This window comes from Physcomitrium patens, chromosome 9 (genome assembly GCF_059467195.1).
Source record: "Physcomitrium patens ecotype Gransden chromosome 9, ASM5946719v1, whole genome shotgun sequence".
Lineage (NCBI taxonomy): Eukaryota > Viridiplantae > Streptophyta > Bryopsida > Funariales > Funariaceae > Physcomitrium > Physcomitrium patens.
In genome coordinates, this window is record NC_143418.1 from 6334703 (window position 1) to 6360393 (window position 25691).

At 39.1% G+C, this 25691-nt stretch overlaps 2 protein-coding genes across 3 annotated transcripts; both read right to left on the reverse strand.

Moving 5' to 3' along the window:
• Positions 1 to 688: 688 nt before the first annotated feature.
• LOC112286748 (AUGMIN subunit 5) lies at positions 689 to 6048 on the reverse strand. Of its 2 annotated transcripts, none has more exons than XM_024528974.3 (10): positions 4345 to 6048; positions 3480 to 3998; positions 3180 to 3306; positions 2768 to 2932; positions 2303 to 2512; positions 1895 to 2080; positions 1522 to 1681; positions 1220 to 1409; positions 990 to 1122; positions 689 to 862 (listed from the first exon to the last, which is right to left on the reverse strand). In XM_024528974.3, the coding sequence occupies exons 1-10, from the start codon at positions 4974 to 4976 to the stop codon at positions 731 to 733; spliced, it is 2454 nt and encodes an 817-aa protein (XP_024384742.1). In that variant the 5' UTR covers positions 4977 to 6048; the 3' UTR covers positions 689 to 730. The 2 variants fall into 2 exon arrangements, with proteins under 2 accessions (XP_024384742.1, XP_024384741.1); XM_024528973.3 differs by having other exon boundaries at positions 1220 to 1415.
• Positions 6049 to 6881: 833 nt separating this feature from the next.
• Positions 6882 to 11289, reverse strand: LOC112286290 (putative ubiquitin-like-specific protease 2B). The gene is made up of 12 exons (XM_073536245.2): positions 11012 to 11289; positions 10726 to 10813; positions 10443 to 10554; positions 10061 to 10138; positions 9796 to 9843; positions 9506 to 9649; positions 9112 to 9312; positions 8815 to 8870; positions 8583 to 8664; positions 8384 to 8465; positions 8143 to 8262; positions 6882 to 7752 (listed from the first exon to the last, which is right to left on the reverse strand). The coding sequence occupies exons 1-12, from the start codon at positions 11228 to 11230 to the stop codon at positions 7138 to 7140; spliced, it is 1845 nt and encodes a 614-aa protein (XP_073392346.1). The 5' UTR covers positions 11231 to 11289; the 3' UTR covers positions 6882 to 7137.
• Between the last annotated feature and the right edge of the window lie 14402 nt (positions 11290 to 25691).

The window sequence follows — 25691 nt, forward strand, 5'->3', positions numbered from 1 at the left end:
AAAAGATAGTCCAAAAAAGTAATAAAGTTTAGATATTGCTTTTTTCTGCAAACAATACATCAAATTCTCGCTTACTTTTTGTTTTGTGAATCTTTGCCAACTTCATCCTCACCTTGATTCATCCTTGGTTCAAAACATTCATGTAATGTGGGAACCTATCACTTGAATATTAATCTAAGCACTATACAGCAACTAGTATTGGCAAATTACACCTAGGCCATCAGGAATGCTTGCGACTAGTGTATCTCTTTGATCCCAGTTGTGAAGTGTGCTTTAGAGTCATTACTAAGTTCTGGAGGTACTGGAAACCTTTTTCTGGACCTCATTATTTAGCCAGCACGTTATAAATCATGGTACATGAATTGGTACCACTAGGTTCCTCAACTAAAACCTAAAAACTTTCATAATCATCCATAGATTTCAAGTGGCACACATTAAATTTTAATGCAACTCTCAGATTGTACTTATTGATCTAAGTTCAACGACTGACGATGGGTTGATGACAAGAACTTCCTGTAAAGCCCTGGTGACAGGTAAACGCTACCTGAGAATAGTGTGAAAGACACGCATTCACATTGGACTGCCAAGTGATTAGACTTCAATCCGTATTTTCACCATCCTACTTGGTAGTTTTCCAGCACCAAGCAGAAGGAAAATATCAAATGGCAGGCCCTCAGTAGTGACAATATTGTTACAAGAGGGTTTTCTGATCCCTTAAGTAGCGCATAAATTACAAAAGTTGTTGCTCATAGAAGGTCGTCTGTAGTTGTTTCACATGAGCAATCCAAGCAGCCACATTCTGCCCATCCACTAAAATCCAATCAACAGCACTAGCTGCTGGCTGCTCCCACCACTCATCGACCTGCCAATATTAAATGAATCAAATATCAGATACGCTTTCTATGAGAGAAAAAACCATTTCTTGGAGGATGGTTGTGCCAGCATATAAGCCAATTGCCAACGAATGCCAAGGGTAAAGGGGAACCTACTAGGCCTCGAACACGCTTGCAATCTTCTAAGCATTGCTGGGCGTCTTGAACTGCAAGTTTGAGCTGTGGAAGCCATTCCTCTAATGACACCTTCTCCTGTTTTCTAGCTGTCTCTGTGCAATGTGTAGCCGTCCTGTACAGTCCAGTTTTAGGATTTAGTATACACATTGTTTACACTAAAGTAGATAATTGAAAATGAAGAATTTAATACAGCAAGAGCAGTGTGGTACCTCTCGTACTCTGGTCTTGATGCATCAGCTTCTGCAATCAGCCCGCGGCCGTTGCCTACTAAGTCCCTAAGTGTTTGCACTCTGTTCAGAGTTTTGGCAAGATCTTCAAGAACAGTTCCCGGTGAACCTCCAGGCCGCAAGAAAAATCGCATAGATTCCAAAATCGACGCTAAGCTAGGGTCCACAGTATCTGCTCCTGTGTCATTTGATAGTCGATAAGTATAGAAACCTTAGAGAGATCATTTGGGTGCTAATTTAATTTCACAGTTGTTCCACGTAACCAAGACGTTGGACTTTCATACCAGGTGTATATTTTAGGGCAGCTGAAATACGGCAGATTGTGGGAACAGCAGAGGGATCTCCGGCTCCAGCCCTTACTGTAAGCATGTCGGCATGCCTTTCGGCAGCTACAACAGCTTCAGTTCCAGCATTTGTGGCTACTCCTCTTGTATCCAGTAAAGCCTAGGCCATCAATACATACATAAAATTTTAGCCAGTATACAAGGATACTCTCATTCAGTGTAGCTTACTGCATGTTACACCACTTCGACCAAAACTTAAATCAGGATAGTCAAAACACAGCAGTAACTAGCACCTAGCCGATCGCCTCAGCCATAAGAAGCAACATGCTCACTAGGACCAAAAAATCATAGTACAACACGCTAACGAGTGTACCTGAGGAGCAGCAGGCATCATGTAGGGTCGATTGTCGGGAATCCGCTGGAATGCTGCTACTTCACGCTCTAGTAGATCGCGTGCAGCACTTGCTTGGTTCTGAGTCGATTCACAGATGGGTACAATCGTATTGGCGGATTGCTCTTTGTTTCCCCTGGTATGTTGCTCCCATGAGGCGGCAGCTGCCTGAAGAAGAATCAACGTTCCATATTCAGCAATTCCTGAACTTTACATTGTTCTCTATATTCCTTTACCACATCTATAACGTGATACAGTTTGTGGCGATGCAATGATCTAGGTACCGAGTTCTTTTTGGGGATGTGATGGTTTTTAATTTTCTCTACATATGTTTTTTATGATATGAATTACGGTGTGGGAGAATTCAGGCAGTATTGAGAGGAGACATACCATGTTTGCACGCAGCAAAGCAGTATAAATCGATTCAAGCTCCAAACGTCTAGCATCGAACTCTTCAATCCTTTTCCATTTCTCCTGCAAAGACTCCTCTGCATCTCTCCGCTCCTCACACATTTTTTGCAAGCGCTGAACCTCAGAGTTGATAGTGTTTACGCTTGCTCTCATTCCTGCTAGCTCCCTCTCTCGGGCCCAGACCTCCAGCTGGAAGACAGGGTCAACATGTTAAAATGACGGAATACCTTATCGACTGGGAGTCATCATACGTTTGCAAACAAGGCAATGAGTAGTGATTTATTTAAAGGTGCACAGCAAACATCCCACATAAACATCAGCTGGGAAAGAAACAGCTCAACATTGATAAGTCCTAATAAACGAACAAACACCTTCTCTATACCACACAATCTCGATGTTTTCATGACATAAATATCGTAGAGTAAGAGGGATAGTATACACTACCTCAAGTTGACGCAAGCTGCCAGAGTTTTGTACATCTGAGTTTGTAAAGGAGGGCACGGCATCAGTGCCACGTATCCGCCGTATCAGTTCATCAGTCATTCTTCTGGCTTGAGCGACCTGATTCAAGGCATCCTCGGTTGCCATAAATTGCTGCACATGGGCTTTCTGAAAATTAAAACAGAAACAGAGTCAGAGGCTAAACGATATTTTGTAAAAAGACCGATCGTTGACAAAATACTCTTGACACTCACCTCCATTGGTTCGATGTGTAAAGGTCAGTTTGCCAAACTTCAGTTATTGAAGGGATATACGCCAGATACGAAAGTTGATCTACATAAAGTAAGGCCATCTACAGGACACTAGTCTCTGGTTTCAAAGTAATTGGAAATTAGTGGAAGTTGAGAATATAGACCTGTCTTTCTCGGAGCTGTCGAAAAGAACTCTTGCTAGGACCTCTGTCACTGCGTCGTCTCCCAATCAGTGAATCATCTACCTCAGCAGAAATGTCCTCCAAAACTCTGTTATTTTCAAACCTATACCTGTATGCCATCGTAAGAAAAAATTAGACGTCTGATAGCTAAATTCAAATACTGGATGACTGCATATCTACTTCATCCCCGCTGCTTCACTTCCAGCTTCGGACAGGGACAACTCAGGGTGATAGACAAGAATAACAACGACCACTCACACGTATGACAAAAGGATTCAATACCTGAGACGCTCTGCATCGGCTCGAATATCAATCTCCTCAGTTTCTCGAGATATAGCAGCAACAATTCGAGAGGTGTATACAGCTAAAGCCTGGAGAAGTAAAGGAGGGCTCTTTAGTAACGTAAGTGCAGTCTCTTGCACCTCCTCGGGTATACTGTCCCCATCCACCTCGAACCCAAGCTTCGCGACTTCAAGCTGGGTATGATCCGGGTGACCTCTCCCACCATCATAAGCAGAAAAAGTCGTCCTTATCTTGTGAGTTAGATCTTCGGCAAGAGCTTCACAGGCTTGTCGGACGGCCTTTTCTCGTGGAGTCTCGGTCAGAAGCTGATTAGCTGACTGCCCACATTTCGACGGCCCAGGCATAAAGTCCACACTTGAATCAAGAGATCCATTTTTCCCTCTCTGTGCCTCCCTAGCATGCTCTACGTATGCTTGAAGTCGACGTGAGTACTCCGTAAAAATACGAGTTGTCTGCTCAACCCGATGCTCATAAGATTCCAGCAACACCTGCTTGTGTCTAACAACCATCACAAAAATAATGACTGTTACTAATCAAACTACACGTGAGCTCTGAAGGTTATTTTGCATCATAAACCGCCAATCAGTTCCAAACTGCACTTCGTGGCCATTAAGCAGGACATCAACAACAAGACTTACATTAAACCATCCAAATCTAATGCCCTAAAACAAAGTTCTGGGCTTTGAATGTGAGGCTGATGAAGACGGTTTAGTCCTCGTGCATTTTCAAAGTTTCAAGTCAGATCACTACGGTGCAATGATGAAACAAAAAGAAAGACAGCAGTATTCCCACGTAGAAAAGTTGTGAATCAGAGCATTCAGACCAATGCAGGGAATGCACAGACCTGGAATTGGATCTATCATCCGAAACTCGCTGCCGTTCCCCTTCCTCCTTGGTAACATCTGCCATGCGAGACTTGATTTCCTTCACCAGCCTCTCAATTGCGACTCTTAATCTGCCCACTTCCCCCATTGCAACATCCCTATCTCGCATGGCCATTTCTCGAGAATCTTCCGCCCCTTCGGACTGTAGCAATCTGTCCACTTCTTTCTCCTTTTCTGGCAAATCCTTAGCTAAGTTCCGTGCTGGTGTCCTCCCCCTCCGCTCTCTGGCAACTGTACTTTTAACCGGAGTGCCATCTCTTCGGGAGACCTCTCTATCATTTTTAGGAGTCTTTGGCCGGTCCTTTGGAAACTCTTTCTTGCTATCAGCGACGCCATCTTTTGCTTCTAGGATCTCATCCTTAGGAATGGATGTCGATGGGATTGTAGTGCCATGAATAACAAAATTTCGTCGAATCGCTTCGTTTGTTTTCTCAGACTTAACTCTCTCTAGCAAAAAATTCCAGACTGGAATCATATTTCCTCGACAGATTTTGCGCAGCGAGTCTACCGAGGGTGGATTCTGATATCCCATTTCCTGTTGCAGCCATTTCAGGATGGTCTCCGCTTGTAGGGTACTACCATTAGATTGCATTTTGAAATAAAATACAGCTAGCTCGTTCACTGACACTGTCCTACCCGTTGCAACATAAAACTACTCTGCGTGTCGACTTAGCTGAAAGAATGCCCGTCTCTGAAACACGTTTCTGCAAGGCGGCTAAGGAAAAATGAATAAAGAAGAAAATAAATGAAGCTGAAGTGATACGCTATCAACAAGACTACAGATAACGACTCCAATTAATATCTTTCCTATCTACCTTCACACTGTATTCCTGCCTTGCAAAATCTTTCATGGTTGCAGGGCAAACTATGTCGAAATGGATTGAATTTAACGTGTGCTTACAATGCAAGTACAGACGGTGACGTAACCGTGTCAGCGTCTGTACATTAGTTACCACTTGTGTATGAAGGCTACAGTACATGAGGAATGCCTCAATAGAACACTGCAAGAGCATCACAGGAAACGCAGCAAGGGCTTCGATGACAGAGAACTAACTTGAATACGTACGCGAAGTAGCTACTGGGCCATTTGATCCAAGAGTAGAGAAATAGAGACTTGGAGTTCAAAGAAGAACAAACCGTTCATGTTCGTCTCCAATGACAATGGAGCTAGCGACCATCGTGCTGAAGAAGCGTCAAAAATGCTAGTTCCAGCTAATTCTTTCACGAAGCAATGCATTGAAAGCTAACAACCCACATTTGCACACTCCTACGCACCATCGACAATGCTCCGCTTCTCTCAAACGAACAACCATAGCCACCCAAAACCTCGCGTGAGAAAGCTATCCTGCTGCTAGGCTGCAATGCCACATGCGACTGAACAATCATAGCTGAACTAAATACACCTAACAGTATAGCAACTCAATTAAAGTTCCACAGCTGTAAGACTGAAGACATTACGCCACAAAAACTTAATGCAGACTGTACTGCACCACAATAATGACGCGCTTATAGGGATGCAGCCCAATTCCAGCATCGCATTGCATTGCTAAACCACAAGTCAAAATCGAAGACACAAGCTGGATGAACACTCTGTACTCAAAGAAATGCTAACTTCAACACTTCACGTTCATACACAAAGAGAACTAAAGGGAACTAAAAAGGAACCCAAAGAAAGAGGCAGAGAGAGAAAGCAAGGCAATAGCCAGCATGCGTGCGGTTTCGAGAAGAGCTGAAATGAGAAGGGAAACAAAAAAAACAAAAAAAACAAAAACAGCAGAAGAAGCAGAGCGTTGGACTCGGCAGATGGGCATTTCCTAGTCTGTAGACCGAAATTTGGAAGTAATGCACGGTTTGGAAGAGGAGAGAGCGGGGGAAAGGCGAAGAGTGGTTGCGGGGCGAGGGAGAGGTGGAGGCGGAAAGCGATCTCCCGCAATCAATAGCGATGGCGGTGGACCAGGCGCAGTTTCCTGCAACTCTTCGGGACTTGGCCAATTCCCCATGGGGTTCCAAGGAGACTGACACCACCTCGCTGCCCGTCGAATCGTTCGGTGGAAAGCCACTGCCCCGTCGAACTCCTCCTCGCACCCCACTCACTGGGTCCTGCTGCGTCCTCCCACTCTGTATTTCCAGGGGTCCGTCAGTCAAGCCAGAAGCTCAGAACATGGCGAGTGGCAGTGGTGGGCCCCATCGCCTCCATTTCTTTCAAACGAATCTGGATAGATGAAGGTGGTGGGTTTTGGGGTACCGTTGTTACTGAGATGGTGGAGAATCTGGTGTCGCAGTGGTAAGCTTCAGAGCTGAGAGGAGATGTTTCAGCAGGCGGCCTCGTTAATCTCGATTGTAGCGCACCGTTGCAGATCATCAAGCTTCGGTGTCAGATTCCCGAGCACTGGCAAATTGGTAAAACCTTCTTCCACTTGGCAAATTGTTTACTAGTGCCATTCTTTGCTGCATCAGTGTTAAGAATTGGAACGAATCGAGGCATGCTCCGAAAATCTGAAGAAAAAGAGTAATCTCCTTTGATAACTTGAAAAAACAGAAGGCCAAGCCGTTGCGACATTATACTTCATGACATGTTCAGTGTCACTCGGGGTAAATGTTACGATCAACGTGCCAAGATATCACTTCCTAGTGATCCATGGTATCTTGGGTCTGGAACCTCATGAGAATGCTAGTCTTCGTTTCCTCGCCCGGAATGATACTCATAGGTGCTACTTTGGCTACAAATTTACACTGAAGTCTTCACCCAATTGCTAGCGTCCTCTGACATTTTTATGGTCATCATCACTATCAAAAGAGGGTGAAGAGTTGTATCTATCAACGACTACCAAATCTGCTGAAGACGAAAACTTCACTGAATCATCATTGCTAACCGCTTCATCGGAACTAGCAAGGACCACGGGAGTATCTTTAAAATCTAGAGGAGATGAGCTATGTTCATGGGCCGAGGTAGAAGAGGAATGCAATAACTTGCCATCCACACTGTCTAGGATTTGCGAATCTTCTAAAGGAGAAGATTCATTAGCTTCATCGTCGCTATGCAGGTCTACAATCAAAGGAGTTTCAACGCCAGGGCCAACGTCAGATGACATGGCTTGCTTCCCAGCACCTTCAACTTCTTCACAGATTTGTCTGTGCAAAGATGCAACAAGATCAGAATGGATGGCTTTGGAATCGGAAGAGATGCAAACGTCATCCACGTCGATGACTAAAAGTTCTTCCGTCCCTTGTGATGAAGTCACTTGCTCTTGCAAGGGCTGCTTATCTGTAGCACTTGAATGATAGTCTTGATAAAGTCGTATGAGCAGGTTTCGAATCGCACTGCGCTTGGCAGACGCTTCTGATGATTTGAACCAAGTTCTTGTAAGCTGACACATTCAAAGAGAAGGTTACAATCGTAAGCACGATAAGGTATCTCCCACAAGATTCATTCCACAACAAAAATAATCCGAACCTAAACTATCATTTTGTAGCCAATCCCTGCAATTTAATCACTGGATCGATATATTTGTGTGTGTGTGTGTGTGTGTGTGTATAACGAAACAACAAAAGATGTTCCGACAACTATTAGACTTAATGTGGTTTTAAGGGTGTGCGTATGTGTGTGTACATACATACATACAGAATGGATTACTTTGGAATACTTAGAATTTGCACAAGCCCGAGGCTAAAACTGATATACAGATCTCCATTGGACGATCCAGAGCAGGTTGACAGAATGATTTCAAAAAACAAAAAAAAAAAAAGGGTCCGCTCACAAAGTATGGAAACCCTTCGAATGAAGCAAGGCTGAAGTGCTGAGGAGCTCCCTTAAGAAAGAGTTCAACATAATGCAAGAGGTAAATTCCACAATCGCAATGATTGATTTGTTGCGGGACCTGAAAATACCAGCACAACAATCAGGAGACTAACAAACAACTTTTCGTGCTCCTGGTTCCGGCATAAACTAGCTGCTGGGGATAAAGACAAGCAAAATTATTCTACTTGACATTGATGTACCGTAGCTTCTTTGTACTTCATATGAGACAATGCTTCATCGGCTGAACTTTGGTGCTCCTCAATCCACGCTTGTAGGATATAGCTGCATTGACTTAAAAGAAAGAGTGAGAGCCATTCATATAACAGAAAGACAAATTGATCAAGAAAGGCTCGAGTAAAGCAGATAACGTGCTGAAGGATGCTGCATGCGTCTACTTACTTTCGAATGTGCTCTTCAATACCCTCATGGTTCCCTTCCATGGAATCCAAATGCAAAATACAAGGTGTGCCCCTGCTTTCGTCTGTCAAGGAGAGTGAACACAAATCAGAGCTTCCTCCTCGGAAGAGCACATGTAAAATCGATAAATAAATAAAAGTTCAATTTAAATTTTAAAAATACATCCGCAAAGAGATTGATGAAATCCAAGCGAAAATTAGGAACATCTATTTACCAGGTGAACTTCCGAGATTACCAAGATGGCACACAATAATGAGACTCCAGTGCAAACTGCAAATTCAAGATGTATACACCACAATATGAGGGAAAAACATCGACCTTCGGGTGCACACACAAGCATCGTAATGTCTACATTGTAACTTCTTAAAGAAATTTAAATTAAAAAATCCACCCGCACATTTGCCTCGGTATTCACCTTTTAACTCATCATGCTACACTCGGCTATTGTTGCATATAACACGACAAGAACGAAGTTTACGAGGACGAGGAATGCAAGCGACGCAAATAGCACCTTTGATTGACAGGAATAAAAACATAGTCCTTCTCAAACAAGGACACCTTACGAGTCCACTTGCGCACTCGGTCATAAACAATCTTGCCTCGATTAGGACCGGTATATTTAATACTAGAATCAGCAAGCTTTCTGAAGAAAAAGCTGTTGAAAAAATAAAACCTCCCTTTGTCCTTGTCGGAGAGCTGGTTTTGCAAGTATCTGCATTGTGCACGCAAGTGATTGTTGATCGCTGTAAAATAGGGAGAATGACAAACGAAATAATAATCACACAATCTGAAGAAAGGACTCACATAATTTCAATGAAAAACTCATGATAACAAAAGTTGCCATTCAAATTCGCTACAGTAACGCAATTCCAAATCTATGTTGACTTATTTGAATCCGAACTTACTTTATATAGAAATCAATTATGGTATCGTTTAAGAATCCCATTGGCCGCAGCACATCTACATCCTTTGATGTGATTGTAACAGCATCTGGGTCCCCTTGAGGATACACAAGTGTTTCGAAAGTGCGCAACTCTGGACTAAGCCAGCTGCCAACGAACAGCCAAGAAAATCAGTTCTCAGTTTCTAATATGACTTCTTAGAAACCACAAATTCTATGCAACATAAACTCTTGCCAACCTAAAAAACAACAACTGTACTAAATGCTGATGAAATGATCATGAACACTTCTGACCTAGAGGAAGGTGAGGACATTTCTGGAATTCTTTCTGGTTCAACCTTCCTGCCAATTCATGGCCACATTGTTACAACACAATCCAGTCCGTGCACCACGACGAATTCGAGGAGAAACGTAGAGACAAGAAATACACTAATTAATGCACAAAACATGCGTGAGACATCAGGTTCACCCGTTCTGGAAATTGGCAACCACACTATGAAGAATTTAGTAATAACAGGGACTCAAAACATCATGACAAATCTCGACAACTTTGAGGCACCTTGCAAGATTCGCATTGATTGAGAGTTCTTCAAGTGGATATCTTGTTAGTCTTTCCTTGTATTTCGGCATTTCTTCGCTGGTGCACATTGAAGAAAGAACCATAATACGTTAAATCAAGGGTTAATTCTAAAATCAGTATTTCAAGCACATGCATTGCACCGCCTGTTCCAAATTACAGCCGGCTGGAGAACAGGATATTATTCGCATTTTGCTTTAATTATGTCAGTTGGAAGCCAACGTTCAAAACAGAGGATTGATGTGTGCGTCCGATTCAACGACAACAAATCAAAAACATTAAAGAATATGGCCCGCCAAACTAAAACTGATGGGATGTGCTACTTGGAGAATAGTTTATTCAGGTAATTCCAGAATTTACACACGTTTCAATTCGTTTCCAGACTTCCCGGTATCCCTGAGACAGTTCAAAAATTTTGCGCTGTTGATCTTTCCACTTATCGTTCTTTATCTCCATCACAAGTGTCTCCGTTACATCTACAGAGAAAACCAAAAACTCAGTGGAAGCTCATCTTAGGACATTACTGATGCGCTATACGAATGAAACAGCAAGTTGTAACATGAACGCTTCAACTCTATTTTAATGGATGCCCACCAGTAAGTAATGGAAGTTGAAAATACTACAACAAAGATGATTAAAATACTAACCGCTAGGATGTGTGCACTCATTATCAGAACACCGCCCGAAAACTCTTCGCTTGTGCAGAAGTAAAACAACAATAGCTTTCTCGTCTGCCTGCAAAGGTAGTCCAAGGTCAAAAAAATTGCAGGAGATGATCAATAAACACAAGCGATAAAACACTAATCTGAAGCCAGCAAATTGTTTACATTCATTTCGGTAAGACATCAATGGAGTTCAAATTCCAATAAGTGTATAATTTGTTCATGTGACTAGCACGAACAAAAAATCTGGTCTTTCTATGCCCATGCTTACATTTTCAGTATGAAACTTGTAGAAGCTTTTGAATACACAAAGGTCATCGCGTTGCCACTTTCTGGAAAGTATTTCCTTTGCTTGCTTCACTTCAATGTGCTTTTCGGAGAAAATCACAGTCAAAAACCGTCCATAGTGCTGATTAAGTCTTGCACGAGAAGCAGTTACAATGACCTCGTTACGGATGGAGAAGCTCACTACATCTTTATTCCTAAGCATCCCTTGCTTGGAATTGTAGCCAGAGATACTGACCTGCTGCACAGAATTAGTTTTCAAAGTTGGATCAGCTGATTTGGAAATATCCAAAGCAAAATTTCATCGCAAAGAAGTACTTGAATGCTGCGTCCTCTCACATTAAGAATTACGTTACTACATGGTACTGCCATCCAGAAGCAGTGGAAACACTTAAAAGTTTTTATGTTAACACACTGCAAAAGTGAGATGTTGTACAATGTTGGATATCATGAGAAGTATAGTTTTGCACAAGGCATGTGCCCCCTTGCAGTTACACATGTAAAGATCGATTCCTTACAAAGTAACAAGCACAAATTACCTCACGGAACAAAGACAAACTGCGCACACACACATACACAGCGTGCGTGTCTGCTTCGCATTAGTGATGCATAACATTTACGTGCCGAATTGTCTAGGTACATATGTAATTCTAGGATTGAAGGTTTGTCTAGGATTTGGTTTAGGATTTATTGTTTGTTTAGGATTTCTTAAGAATTCTTTTAAGGTTTATTGTGGATTTTCTTTCAATTCCTTTAAAATTTCCTACTATTTTTCTTGTATTTTCTTTAAGATTTCTTTTGAATTTGATTATAGCTTGTTTAGCATTGTTAAGGTTTAATTAGAATTTATTTAGTATTCTATTATAATTAAAACTTTATTAGAGTAATTTCCATTCTATCTTCTACAACTAGGTGCCATGTACATTCTCAAGCAAGACTTCACATAATATGACATATTTGGTGAACCTAACGTGAAATTCTTGATGTAGAAGGTATTTGGTATTCTTGGATTATTTGAATTATTGAGAAGAAAGGCAAGAGATTTGAAGGATGAGCTAAGGGTGGTGCTTCAATTAGAGCTACAAGTGGCAGAATTAGTAGAGGACAAGATATGTATTTTGATTTCAACTCTAAAAGTATATTTGAGGCTTTTGCCTTATTCATGCAACAATATCACGATAAAGATCACAAAGAAGGTATAGCAAACAAAGCATTATAAGTAGTTGTGGATAAGATTGATCAATTTGAAAGGAAGGATATTACAAAATATATAAATTGTTATGTAAAGAAAATGGAATTGAAGCATATTTCAGAAGGGGAGATAAATCAATTATTTGAATTAGCCCTTGTATCAAAGATAAGAAATCAAGTAAAGTCCCTTATAGGATATTTTGAAGGTTCATAGGAAAAATTTTCTTAAGCATTGAAGGATGATTTTTTTGTGGAAGATAGTAATAAGGTCACAAAGAAGTCATTTTTTAAATGGATTGAAAGGCCAAAAAAAGGTCTTCTAATAAAAAAATTATTAAAAGAGTTTGAAGAATAATATTCATTTTTATCAAAAAATAAAAAAGCAATCATTAGTTCTAAATAAAGTAGAGCTTTTTCTTCAAGCACATGATGGAAAGTTATAAGAAAAGTTAGAAATCTTGCTTGAAGATAAAAAAGAAAATGAAGAATTGACAACAGATTAAAAGAGAGTAGAAGAGATAGTAGGATTGCTTGCAAAAAGAGAAAGGAGAAAAGACACGGTGGATATTCAAAGACTATTGCAAATATCTCAAGTAAAAATATCTAGTATCAATCCTTCATCTACAATTCAATCTTTAATGGCTACATCAAAGAAAGAAGAAATGGGCATCGATGAAATTATATAAGGGACGAGAGATTTACAAATAAAATTTGTAAAATTTGAAGAGAAGGATCAATCATTAAGAATATCAACAAAACAAAGGTTGAAATTGATAGAAGTTATAGTACATAGGTGCATGTGGTATAAAAATATAAATCATTTGAGAAGAGAATGTGAAGATTTTACAAAGGTACTATATAAAAAGATTATTTTTTTCAAAGATGATATGATACATGTAGAATAGGTAAATAAACTTTGTGATAAGTTACTGTAGAATAGGTAAATAAAATTTGTGGTAAGTTACTGGTTGGTTATTTACAACCTTGAAAATTAGACTAATGGTTAGGCAGTTTAGTTGGTAACAGTAGGTTGTTAGTGGAATAAATGGTTAAGAATTCAAAGGGTCATAACCTTTAGAATCTACTGGCCGACGGATCATCTTTTGGTGGGATAAATAGGTTGAAGAAAGAGAGATCAAGAGTCAGACTGTGAGAGTTGTAAGCGAGGGTAAGCTTGGTGCTACTTCTTTAATTTTTTTGCTTTTATTATTTGCTTATGAAGAATTATGATTGAGAGAAGTATTGTTGAATTGATAGTCATAGAATAGATTATGTGTTGAATCAAGATGGAAGTAGTAAGCCTTGGTATTTTATACTTTGATAATTGATTTTAGATAGTCAGAGTACAGTCAATTGTGACACTAATAAACCCAATTCATACAACTAGTCTTTTCCAATGTTCGAACTCACTTCTATTAATTCAATTGCTTTGGTATACTGAAGCTTGAACACAACGAGAACAATATTTTGGCGCCGCTGCCAAGGAACTGATAACAATATGAAATATTAGAAATTAATTGTATGGAAAGAATGAAAGATTATGAGTGATAATCATTAAGGAGAGGATTATCAAAGAATTAATGAACAAGTGAAAGAAAGATAAGAGCATTTACGCATAAGAAATATCCTATGGAAACGACAAAAAAGAATTGTAGGTCCAAAAAAAACCAAAGGAAGAAAAATTCATATTCAAATAGTAAGGAGACCAGTGATAACACCAATGGCCGTAGGAGTGCCAAAAGTACCAATTGCAGTATAAATGGGAGCAGTAGGAGACCGAACTACAAGTGTAGCACCATTACCTACTTTTAGTGGTTGATCGGGCTCTGATTTCGATCACCATATATCTCAATTCTTGATAGCCTACGTGACTAATAATGGTAGAACTCAAGACATTTGGTTGAGATGGTTTCCAATAACTTTAAAAGATACAGCTTTTGAATGGTATATTCGGCAACCAGTGGATAGATTTCTCAATTGGGAGGCCTTGAGGAATGCCTTTCCAATCCATTTTAGACCAATTGGATTTGAAGATTGGCTTCGAGAAAGTTTTATGAATAGCAAGATGTTTGCGAGGGAATCAGTGGAGTCCTATTATAGCCAAATCATGGATATACTTTGTAAATGGATAAATAATCAAATGCCAGATATGTTTATATTGTCGATATTAATTAATGGTTTGCATCCACCAGAATTGAAAATGTTTGTAAAAGAGGCTCGACCAACTATGGCAGAGGCATCGTTGGCTTGAACAAAGGTATGGGAAGAATGTCATTATGACCAATTATTAACAGTAGAGGCCACGATGATTCCAAGTTCAGGAAGCCAACAAATACAACCGAAAAATGTGTCAATGGATAATTATCTACAAATCGCTGCCTCCAATGTGAAGAATGTTATGATGCAACAACCAATTAATGCTACACCACTCCAAGCAATAGCGCCAATAACAATGACACCTTATTTTACATCCCCAACCTATCAACAACTAAAGTTGTTAACAAATGCAATTGTTAAAGATCCAAATGAAGCCTTGTTATTAAATCTAACAAAGAAGATGGAAGAATTGGCCATGAATTTGGCTAAAGATAAGAAAAAACGACATAAGCCTTCTAATACAAGACCTAATGTATGGTGTAATAATTGTAAGGGACAAATTCATTTTGATACGGAATGTCCATCACCCAAACAAATGGATGTTCAATATACATTTTGCGGAGGAAAGCACCCTATCCAAAACTGTTGGCATTTACAAAGGCAACAATAATTCAATAATCAGACCATGATCCCACCGACTCAGTGGGAAGTCAATCAAGTTCAAATGAAAAATATGTATGGATGGAATAGAAATCGATCTAATCGACAAAATTGAGCATTCAATAACTTTCAAAGTTCTAATTTTAATCAGGGATCTACATCAAACTTCCAGAACTATGGGAAGGAACATTAGAGGTATTAGCAATATGTTCCATCGATGTCATCAAACCAAGTATCCTTCGTACCAACGAGACAACTAGAATCATTTTCTAACTCTACATGGAATAAGCGTAGTAGGTATATACTGGTGGACACACCTAATATGCCAGATGGAGGTGCAAGAAGACTACTTTGTTGTTTTCGTTGCAGGCAAATTGGTCATTATGCCAGTGAATGTCCCAATCCCAAAGCTAGTGACGATTATGCACCAGTATGTATGAATTGCAATGAGTCATGATATACTTATCAGCAATGTAATGCTTCGTTCAATTTCAATAATCAAGATCAACAAATTCAAAGCCAAGGAACAATGGACGAGATAAATGAAGGTCCTTAAAATTCACCAGTTCATCGAGTAGAAGTAGTCAAAGCTATCCATACAAGAAGTCAACAAAAGAAAAAAAGATCAATTCAATATTTGGGTGCTCCAAAAGCGAAGGGCCAATTAGATTTAATTATGGGGACATCCAATCGAGGTCCTGACATGGATCTCTTACTCAGTATAAGACCTGAATCGGTTGTGCAATCCAATGAGGTAATGATTACGAAGGCTTTGGTTCTGTGTCAAGCTATTCCATTCTCTATACAATTTCGAGAAACATCTTTTTAATTGAAAGATACTCTCAGAGGCATGAATTCCAAAGAACCAATATTAGCCCAATTGGAAGAACAATCTTACCCATTGAAAGAAATAATTTTACAAACTCCGTCAAATTCAGTTTCAATAGCTTTATCAATTTCTAATATAGAGAAAACCAATTTACCTACGTCGGTATCTAGGACTGGGAAGAAGAAACAGACATTGGAAATTATCACTAATACAGAACCATATGATATTCTAAAAGATTTGGGTACTATATAGCCCACGATCTCTATGAAGCAACTATTGGCAGTAGCACCTAAATGTCGAACTATCTTGAATTCTTCATTAATTTGTTGCAAATCTTGAAATAAAGACATCCAAAAAGTAAGTTTGAATTCCGATCCAAGTGCACCAATGATTGATGTCTCAATTGATGGAGTGTTACTATCGGGAGTGCAGTAGACAGAAGATCTAGTATAAATCTTATGAATGCTGCTACAATGGAGGAGTTGGGTTTGGATCACCTATTGCCTATAGTAGTTTTGAGAATGGCTAACTCCAGTCAAGTTAAACTTATGGATATTTTACAAGGTATTGATACAGTAATTGTGGGGATTATCTATAAAATTGATTATATTATTTTCTGATTGCAAAGCTCTATATTGTCATACCCAATTTTATTGGGCCGACTGTGGTTGTATCAAGCTAAAGCTCAAAATGATTAGGGCCGTGGTACATTGACAATTAAAAAAGATAATGATAAAATTCTATTTCAAATGTACCTTGTCTAATATCATGGAGAAACTCAAGTTGTAAGTTCAAAATTCATGTCAGATTGTGAAGATGAGTCTGTAGAAGAAGAAATTGGTACACATGTCTCAATTTATGCTGATACAAGGGAAGTTGTTGAGCACACTAGAATGAACTACCAGTACAGAGGACTGAGAGAGTACTTAGTTCCTCTAGATGTTATTGACGATTATGATCATATGATTGCATATTGGATGAATAGACAAGATGTCAATCATGTTAGTACTATAGAACTAAAGTTAGAAAGTTCTAATGAATCGGATTTTATGAAAGATTTTGGAATTGAGCAGAACATTATTTTAGAGACTCCTCAAATTCCACGATGTCAACCAATTAATTTAGGTACAAAGAAGGCTCTCCAAATCATTTAGATTTATGACGATATGAAAGGCAAGGAGAAAGAAATTTGGATGGATTACTTTTTAATGCATAAAACTACTTTTGCATGGTTGTATGTGGATTTAAAAGGAATTTTAGCTGAAGTTTGTGAGCATCGAATTATATTGGAGGAGGATGCTACACCAGTATGCCAAAGATAACATTGACTTAATCTAAAATACTCACTTATAGTAAAAGAAGAACTGGATAAAATCTTGGAAGTTGGATTTATCTATCCAGTTCCTTTCAGTTAATGGATTTTACCAATTGTTATGGTACCAAAAAAGAATGGAAAAGTTCACATCTATCAAGTTTTTTGCAAATTAAATGCGGCTACCAAGAAGGATTATTTTTCTTTACCATTCACAGATAGTATATTGGATGTTGTTGCTGGACATGAACGTTATTCATTTCTTGATGGATTCTCCGATTATAATCAAGTTAAAATTATAAAAGAAGACTAATTAAAAACTACTTTTTATTATGGATTGGAGGACCTTTGCCTATAAGGTTATGTCGTTATAAGGTTGACTTTACTATTCAGATAAGACCAAGAAAATCACATTCCAAGGCGGACCATTTATCTCGGTTATCCAATATATTGGATAATGAACCTATTAACGATGCACTACCCGATACAGAACTATTTGCGATAGATGTAATTACTTTGGAGTATAGTGAAATAATTCAATACTTGACATTTCAAACCTTCCCACGCAATTTCAATAAAAAGCTTAAACAACCCTTAATATTAAAATATGTACCTTATACGATGATTGGTGAAGCTTTATATAAACAAGGCAAGGATGGAGTTTTGCGACATTGTATTTATCAAACTAAAGTACGTATTATATTGGAAGGTTGCCACTTGGATAGTTATGGTGGACATTTTGCGGGGGACAACACGACTCGTAAAGCTTTATAGGCTGGTTATTGGTAGCCAACAATGTTTGCAGATGCCCACCAATTTGTCCGTCATTGTAATCCATGTCAGAGAACGGGTCAACCTACTAGAACTTCAGCAATGCCATTGGTACCAATTTTGGCTCAAGCTTCTTTTGAAAAATAGAGAATTGATTTTGTGGAACCAATTGCACAAACCTCAAGAAATGAACAAAAATGGTATATACAAGTAGCAACGAATTACGTAACAAAATGGGCTGAAGCCATAGCTACGAAAACTTATAGTGTAAGTACAGTAGCAACCTTTTTGTATGAAAATATTATTACATGGTTCGGTTGTCTACAAGAATTGGTTAATAATCAAGAAAATCATTTTAAAAATAGTACAATCGAAGCACTTACGGCTAAATACAAGATAAAATATCGGAAGACTACATCGTATCACCCTAGAGCCAATAGACAAACAAAAAAGACTAATGGAATTTTATGTAAAATCTTAACAAAAACAGTTTGAGGAGCGGGAACAAATTGGGACACTAAGTTGTTTGCATCTTTATGGGCATACCGTACTACATATAAAGTTACTACCAATGCTACTCCTTTTCAATTGGTTTATTGCCAAGAAGCAATATTACCTATTGAATTGGAAGTCCAAAGTTTACAAATTTCTATAGATAATAGATTGAGAGATCAGAATTCATTATGGTACTGTTTAGAAGAATTGAAAAAATTGGATGAAACTAGAGCTAATGCATTAATGATAATGGAAACTATACAAAAACGAAGCAAGACTTATTATGATAGTAAGCTTAGACTAAAGGCTTTTATGCCAAATAATTTGGTACTTCTTTATGATAGTCGATTTAAGAATTTTCTAAGAAAATTTCAAGTTCGATGGTATGGGCCATATCGAATTATTGACAAATTTCCAAATGGTCTAGTATAATTGGAAGATTTTATGGGTACTAAATTTAGAATATGGATCAATGGCAATCGGCTTAAACTTTACTATACATACACCCAAGATGGGTTTTCTCTTACAAAAAGAAGAGTCGACCCAATTGATTGGACCATAGTAAGAAGTAGGAGGGGGGCTCTTGACAAGCATCATATTTTCTTTTGTGGTTAAAGAGAAGATGGCGAACATGGTGTCTGAGATAGCAAAGATGGAGACCAATTAGAAGAAACTACAAGAGTGGCTGCAAGTAGAAGTTGCGATGTTGCAAACTAAACTAGCCACATTAGCGAACGAGGCCAATAATTTAGTATGGACCAATACGCCAGTTTCAGCGACAACACCTTTGGAGATATACGCTGCTACGTCTTTATAAGTTGGGACTAAATAATATTTGTGAAGACGCTGCATAATTAGGAGCGGAACTATGTAGAATAGGTAAATAAACTTTGTAGTAAGTTACTGGTTGGTTATTGATAACCTTGAAAATTAGACCGATGGTTAGGTAGTTCAGTTGGTAACAGTAGGTTGTAAGTGGAATAAATGGTTAAGAATTCAAAAGGTCATGACCTTTGGAATCTATTAGCCGACGGATCATCTTTTTGGTAGGATAAATACATTGAGGAAAGAGAGATTGAGAGCCACATTGTGAGAGTCATAAGCGGAGAGCCAGATTGTGAGAGTCATAAGCCAAGAGGTAGACTGTGAGAGTCATAAGCCGAGAGCCAGACAATGAGAGTCGTAAGCCGAGGTAAGCTTGGTGCTATCTCTTGATTTTCTTTGCTTTTATTATTTGCTTATGAGGAATTATGATTGAGAGAAGTATTATTGAATTAATAATCGTAGAATGGATTATGGGTTGAATTAAGATGGAAGTAGTAAGCCTCGGTGTTTTGTAATTTGATACTTGATTTCAGATAGCCAAAATACAATCAATTGTAACACTAACAGATCCAATTCATATAACCAGTCTTTTTCCATGTTCGAACCTACCTTTATTAGTTCAATTGCTTTAGTATACTGAAGCTTGAATACAACGAGAACAATAGTTATTGGTTGGTTATTGATAACCTTGAGAATTAGATTGATGGTTAGGCAGTTTAGTTGATAACAATAAATTATTAGTAGAATAAATGGTTAAGAATTCAAAGGATCATAATCTTTGGAATCCACTGGCTGACGGATCATCATTTTGGTAGGATAATGTCATGGACATACATTGGAAGATTCTTCGAATATTCTTCTAGAATATTCTCTAAATATTCCTTTAGAAGGTTCTAAAAGATTCTTAGAATATTCCCTAAAGATTCTCTTAGAAGGTTCTAGAATATTCTGATAGATTCTAGGAAGTTGCTCGAGAAGTTTCTTAATTAGTAGAAGTTGTTGGAGAAGCGTCCTAGTTAGCGGAAGTAGCTCGAGAAGCTTCCTATTCAGTAGTATATATAGGAGTCGAGGCTGAAGGGTTCTTCAGTCTCGACAACACATCTCTTGGAGTTCTAGCTCACCTTTCTGGTGTTGTTCTTGTACTCATCTGTTTAATCTAATTCTGCCACTTCTTCTTGAACTTCTTGTTAGATTTCAAAACTGTATTTTGTGTTTGTGACAGTTTATCGAGACTACATTTTCACTGGTATCAGAGCTAGTTCCTTCTTGTTAGAGAGTGGATTACCCCTCTTCTTGAAGGTGTGCTAGTGTTTTAGAGGTTGCGGATTACCCTCCTCTAAACTGATATCTCTTCTTTCTCAATATTGGAGCCTTATTCTTCTTGGAGAGAGTGGATTACCCCTCATCTTGGAGTCTTAAGGCGTTTTAGAGGTTGCGGAGTACTCTCCTCTGAACTAATATTGTCCTCTTGTCAAAACTCTTTTTTCTTCTTTCTGAAGGTTAGCCGAAGGTTAAGACGTTAAAATGGCTGAAAGTTTGGAATCCAAACTAGACGCTGTCGTGTTGTAACACGAGTATACAGTGAAAATAAAAAGAAAGGAGAATTTTATTAATATTCAGTTACCTCGAATATTGGGAGCATCGACCAACTCCAGTACAAATACTGAGTGGTCAGGTTCAGTGACTCCGTTACAGTCAGCCGGGGCATACTGGAATGCCCTGTTCGATTCCAATAACGGGAGTCAGCAAAAAGAGAAGGACCAATTCACACGACGGGTTCGAGGAGCCAATTGGATCCAATTTCGACAATCCAATCCGGGTCCTCTTATCCAATATAAGACCTGTATTGGTGGGGCAATCCAATGCAGTCTAGTTACGGGAAATCCAGGTCTTACTACGGGTCTTAGCCAATCTGACGCGAGGACCAATTGGACCCAATTACGGAAACATCCAGGTTACTACGAGCATCCTTCCCAATATAGGACCTAATTGGTGGGGCGACTCAATGTGGTCCCGATTACGGGGTTCGATTCTGTTTCAGGCTGTCCTGTTCTCTGTGCCGTCTCAGGGAACGTTGTTTTCGGTAAATGGATTTCTTAAAGGTAAAAACGGAGGAGAAAGCTTGGCGGCGAGAGCCAATTTCGAATCCAAGTTGAGGTGAGAGCCAATTTCGGATCCAAGCTTGAGGTGGGAGCCAATTCCGGATCTAAGACGGAAGATTGAAGAAATTCAGAGGATAAGGTTAGGGGGGATATAGTTTTGGAGTGGTGGGGGGGTTTTTTTTTTTTTTTTTTAAAGGGGAAATCAGGGGGGGAAGCGAGTTTTTTTTTTTCAAGCTTCTGCAAGGTTACCAGTTTAGGTTTCATTGGGGGTTATTTTTGAAGATCAAGGGAATTAGAGAGAGGAGCTTCATGCTTCGGGTCGGGGAAGGAAAGACATAGAATTTGGATTTTTCTTCTTCATAGAGTTTTGAGAAGACTGAGGCAATCGCGGCTGAAGTCAGTGTTGTAATGGTGAATCGGGATTTTTAAATAAAGTGGGTTTGAATACTCTTGACTGTTTTGTAAAATCGAGTTACGTCTATGATTGAAGGATTAAAGGGGTGTCTATAGGATTGAGTATGCGGAGTGAATGAAATTTATTGGGTTAATCTAACAGGACAGTCAGTGGATACAAGATCGTAAGTACAAAGGGATATTGAAGATTAACAGTTTGGGTTGTTCGGAGTTCTCTGTAACGTCTAGAGACCTATCGGTTGGGAAAAAAAAAAAAAAAAAAAACTTCGACAAGCAGTCGAAGAGCATCCATATAGATTTACGGTACATTGTTGCAGTCGTTTATATTCCAGCAGTCAAAAACTGATAGACTGCTTGACTATCGGCGAATCTCCATACTACCTTCTACAGCCAGACGCCCGGCGCGTTCTCGAGCAGGAAAGCACGTAATACGACAAAAGTGGTGAACCTGACGTGAAAGCTTGAGGTAGAAGGTATTGGATTTCGGTTGATTTTATCTTTATTTTTTATGGAAAACGAAAATAAAAATTTTGAAGGATTTTTGGGAGAAATTTCTGGTGGGGAGTCTTCTAAAGGATAAGGTATGCACATGGATCCGTCTATTGCTAGTTTGTTTCAAGCCTTCTCATTGTCAATGCAGCAACAGCAAAGCAATGATCGAAAGGAAGCTTTGGCAACCAAAGCATTGCAAGCAATAGTCAATAAAATTGATCAATTTGATGGGAGGAATATTTCAAGGTATTTAAGATGTTATGTTCGTGAAATGGAATTAAATCGGGTTTCTGAGAAGAAAATGGTTGCACTATTTAGACTTGCCACGATACCGGAGATAAGGGACCACATTACATCGATTACGGATCATTGTGGGAATTCATGGGAGGATTTTTCACATGCATTGAAAGACGAATATTTCTTGGAAGATGCTGATCGCGTTACTAAGAAGCTGTTTCTGGGATGGATTGAACGGCCCAATAAGAATTTGCAAGCAACAGAGCTACTTAGGGAATTTGAGAGGCAGTACTCTCAATTATCGAAGGTAGAAAAATTGACATTGGAGCCGAACAAAGTTGATCTATTTCTTCAAGCTGCTGATGGAGAATTGCAAGAGAAATTAGAACCCCTTCTTGAAGACAAAGAAGAAGATGAAGGATTGACAACGAAGTAGAAGAACGTTGAAGATGCTGTGGGGTTGCTTACAAAAAAAGAAAGGAGGAAGGATAGGAGTAATATTCCGAAAACAGTACAAGCACCCAAAGCTCCAGTACGTACTACACCACCGACAATGCCTACAGTTCAACCTTCGACATCCTTGTCAAAGAAAACATATATGGGTATGGAAGAAATTATACGAGGAATGCAAGATCTTCAAATCAAATTAGCAAGACTTGAAGAGAATACTTCTATAAACAATTCGAAGAATGTTTCAAAACAAGGATATGTACAAAGATGCATTTGGTGTGATGATGCTTCACACACTAGAAAAGATTGCAATGAATTTAATAATATGATACGACAGGGAATTATTTGCTGGAAAGATGGGAAGATAGCATTGAAAGATAGGGAGGATCTTCTTCAAACCAATTTTGGCAAGGGAGGAATGAGAGCATTGGTTCAAGATTACTTAAAAGGGCATGAAACAGTAGCACGAGAAAGTGCAAGTTATGGTGCTAGAGTAGATGATGAAATTGGTGGAAGTACGGAAACTAGTGAGTTTTGGGCTTCTGCCGTTTCTACAATACAAGAAGGGAAATTACCTCGAGAAGCGTTATTGAGAACTGCAGCTACAATACGAAGAAGAACAGGTTGGGAGGATCCTGTTGAGTCTCTTTCAGTTCATGCATATATTGCTAAGAGCCAACATGAAGCTTTGATGGAAGAAAAAAGACGAGGAAATTTTGATGATACTAGAGAAGGAAATTTTTCTAAGAGGCAAACTCGAGGAGACAAGGCTCGGGAGGCAACTTCACAAGAATTGCCTGTAAAGGATACCTCAGCATCATTGGGAGAAAAAACAACGGAGACAAAAGATAAGGGCAAATCAATTGCTTATAAGCTACTTTCTGACATTGAAGCAGCAACAAATTTGAAAGGGGTGTTGGAAGAACGTATATTAAACGCTAAGGTGGAATTCACATTGAAAGAAGTCTTGGGAATTGCAAAGAAGGAGTTTCATGATGTTATCATTGACAGCATTAAGCGAAAGAGGCAATTAATGAGCGAAACTGGAATGAGTCATGCTATTGACGCAAGAATATGTAGAGATGAAGAAGAGGTTGATATTGGTTACAAGCAACCAAAAAATGAAAAGAATGGATATAATCAGCGAGTACGTTTCGAAGATTCTAGTGACAAGGGAATGGAAACTTTGAGCCATTATACTCGAAAGCATTGGACAAGGGCAACTACTGAGGTATTGGTGAAGGTAGGAGATATAGAAGAACCAATAGTTGCTTTGGTGGACCATGGTTCTGAAATAAATCTCATGTCTAAAGATCTTTATAAGAAGCAAAAATGACCAATTGATATGGAACATGGATGGGCAATACGAGCAGCTAATAACACACGAGGCGAATTATATGGAGCTTGTCCAGATGTCAAAATTCGGATTGGGGATGTTGCTACGGAGCAACATTTCTTTGTTCAAGATACAACGTCTTATCCGTTGATTTTAGGACAACCTTATATCACGGCAACACGGATGGAAACAAAGGTACTTGACGATGGTTCTGCTTATGCAAGGGTACGGAGCGAAGATGGGAGGAAAGCTGTACAATTTCTAACAGTACCTCCTAACCATGAACGGAATCGAGATAGGTTGAGGGAGAAACCATTGCCAAAGATTGTTGAAGGATTTAAGGATTTTGGGGAGGTACCACTGTAAAGCGAGATTATGGAGGTACAAAAGAGGAGGTACTCTCGCGAGATGAAGGTGCCTTTGATGCAAGTTTTATTGGTATATTGGAGAATGGAAATATTATGTATAAGAAAGTTGATGATTTTAAAAGAAAAGAAAGAAAAAGATTATATGATATTGAAGGACAGTTACGCAAGATGGGTACATTGCAAGATGATGAGAGGATTTTGGGTGTTTATGAAGAAAATGGGCTCGAAGATTCATTGGAATTGATTACATCTATTGGGTTAGGGGATAATGATAAGATTGTTGAGATTCATTCGAGAGAGGTTTATACCATGCTTGAATCTTTTCAAGCACCAGAAGTCACAGTGGAGACGAGATATAAAACGGCAGATAAGAAGGTAAAGCCTGTTGCCGGACCATTATCAGAAGATTCTAAAGAACAAATGGGAGAAGCATCAAAAGAAGCAAGTTTAAGAGATCCAATGAGTATTGGACATCAGTTTACTGAAGAGACTTTTGAAGAATTGAAGATTGGTTCTGATGGTTCTTTATTGCCGGAGGAAATTACTTGCTTCAAAAAGATGTTGGCTAAACAAGGTAGATCGTTTGCCTTCGAATCTCATGAAATTGGGTGTGTGGATCTAAATATTATAACACCTATGGTTATCTTCACTGTACCGCATGTACCTTGGAATCTAAGGCCGATTCCAGTATCGAGGGCACATTTACCTAAATTGGTGGAACTATTGAAAGAAAAGATAAAGATGAAAATATTAGAACCTTCATTTGCGCCGTATTCTAGTCGATGGTTTACGGTACCTAAGAAGAATGGATCACTACGGTTTATTCAAGATATGCAGCCGGTGAATGCTGTAACTGTCAGGAATGCAGGAATTGGACCTATTGTGGATGAATTTGCTGAGGCGTTTGCTGGAAGGGCGATCTATTCAATGGGTGATTTGTATTCAGGTTATGATCAATTTCAACTTGCCGAAGGAAGTAGAGATATGACAACGATGAGGACACCGCTTGGATTGGTTAGAATGTGCACTCTTCCTCAAAGCACGACCAACTCAGTTGCGCATATGATGAATGGGATGAATAAGGTAT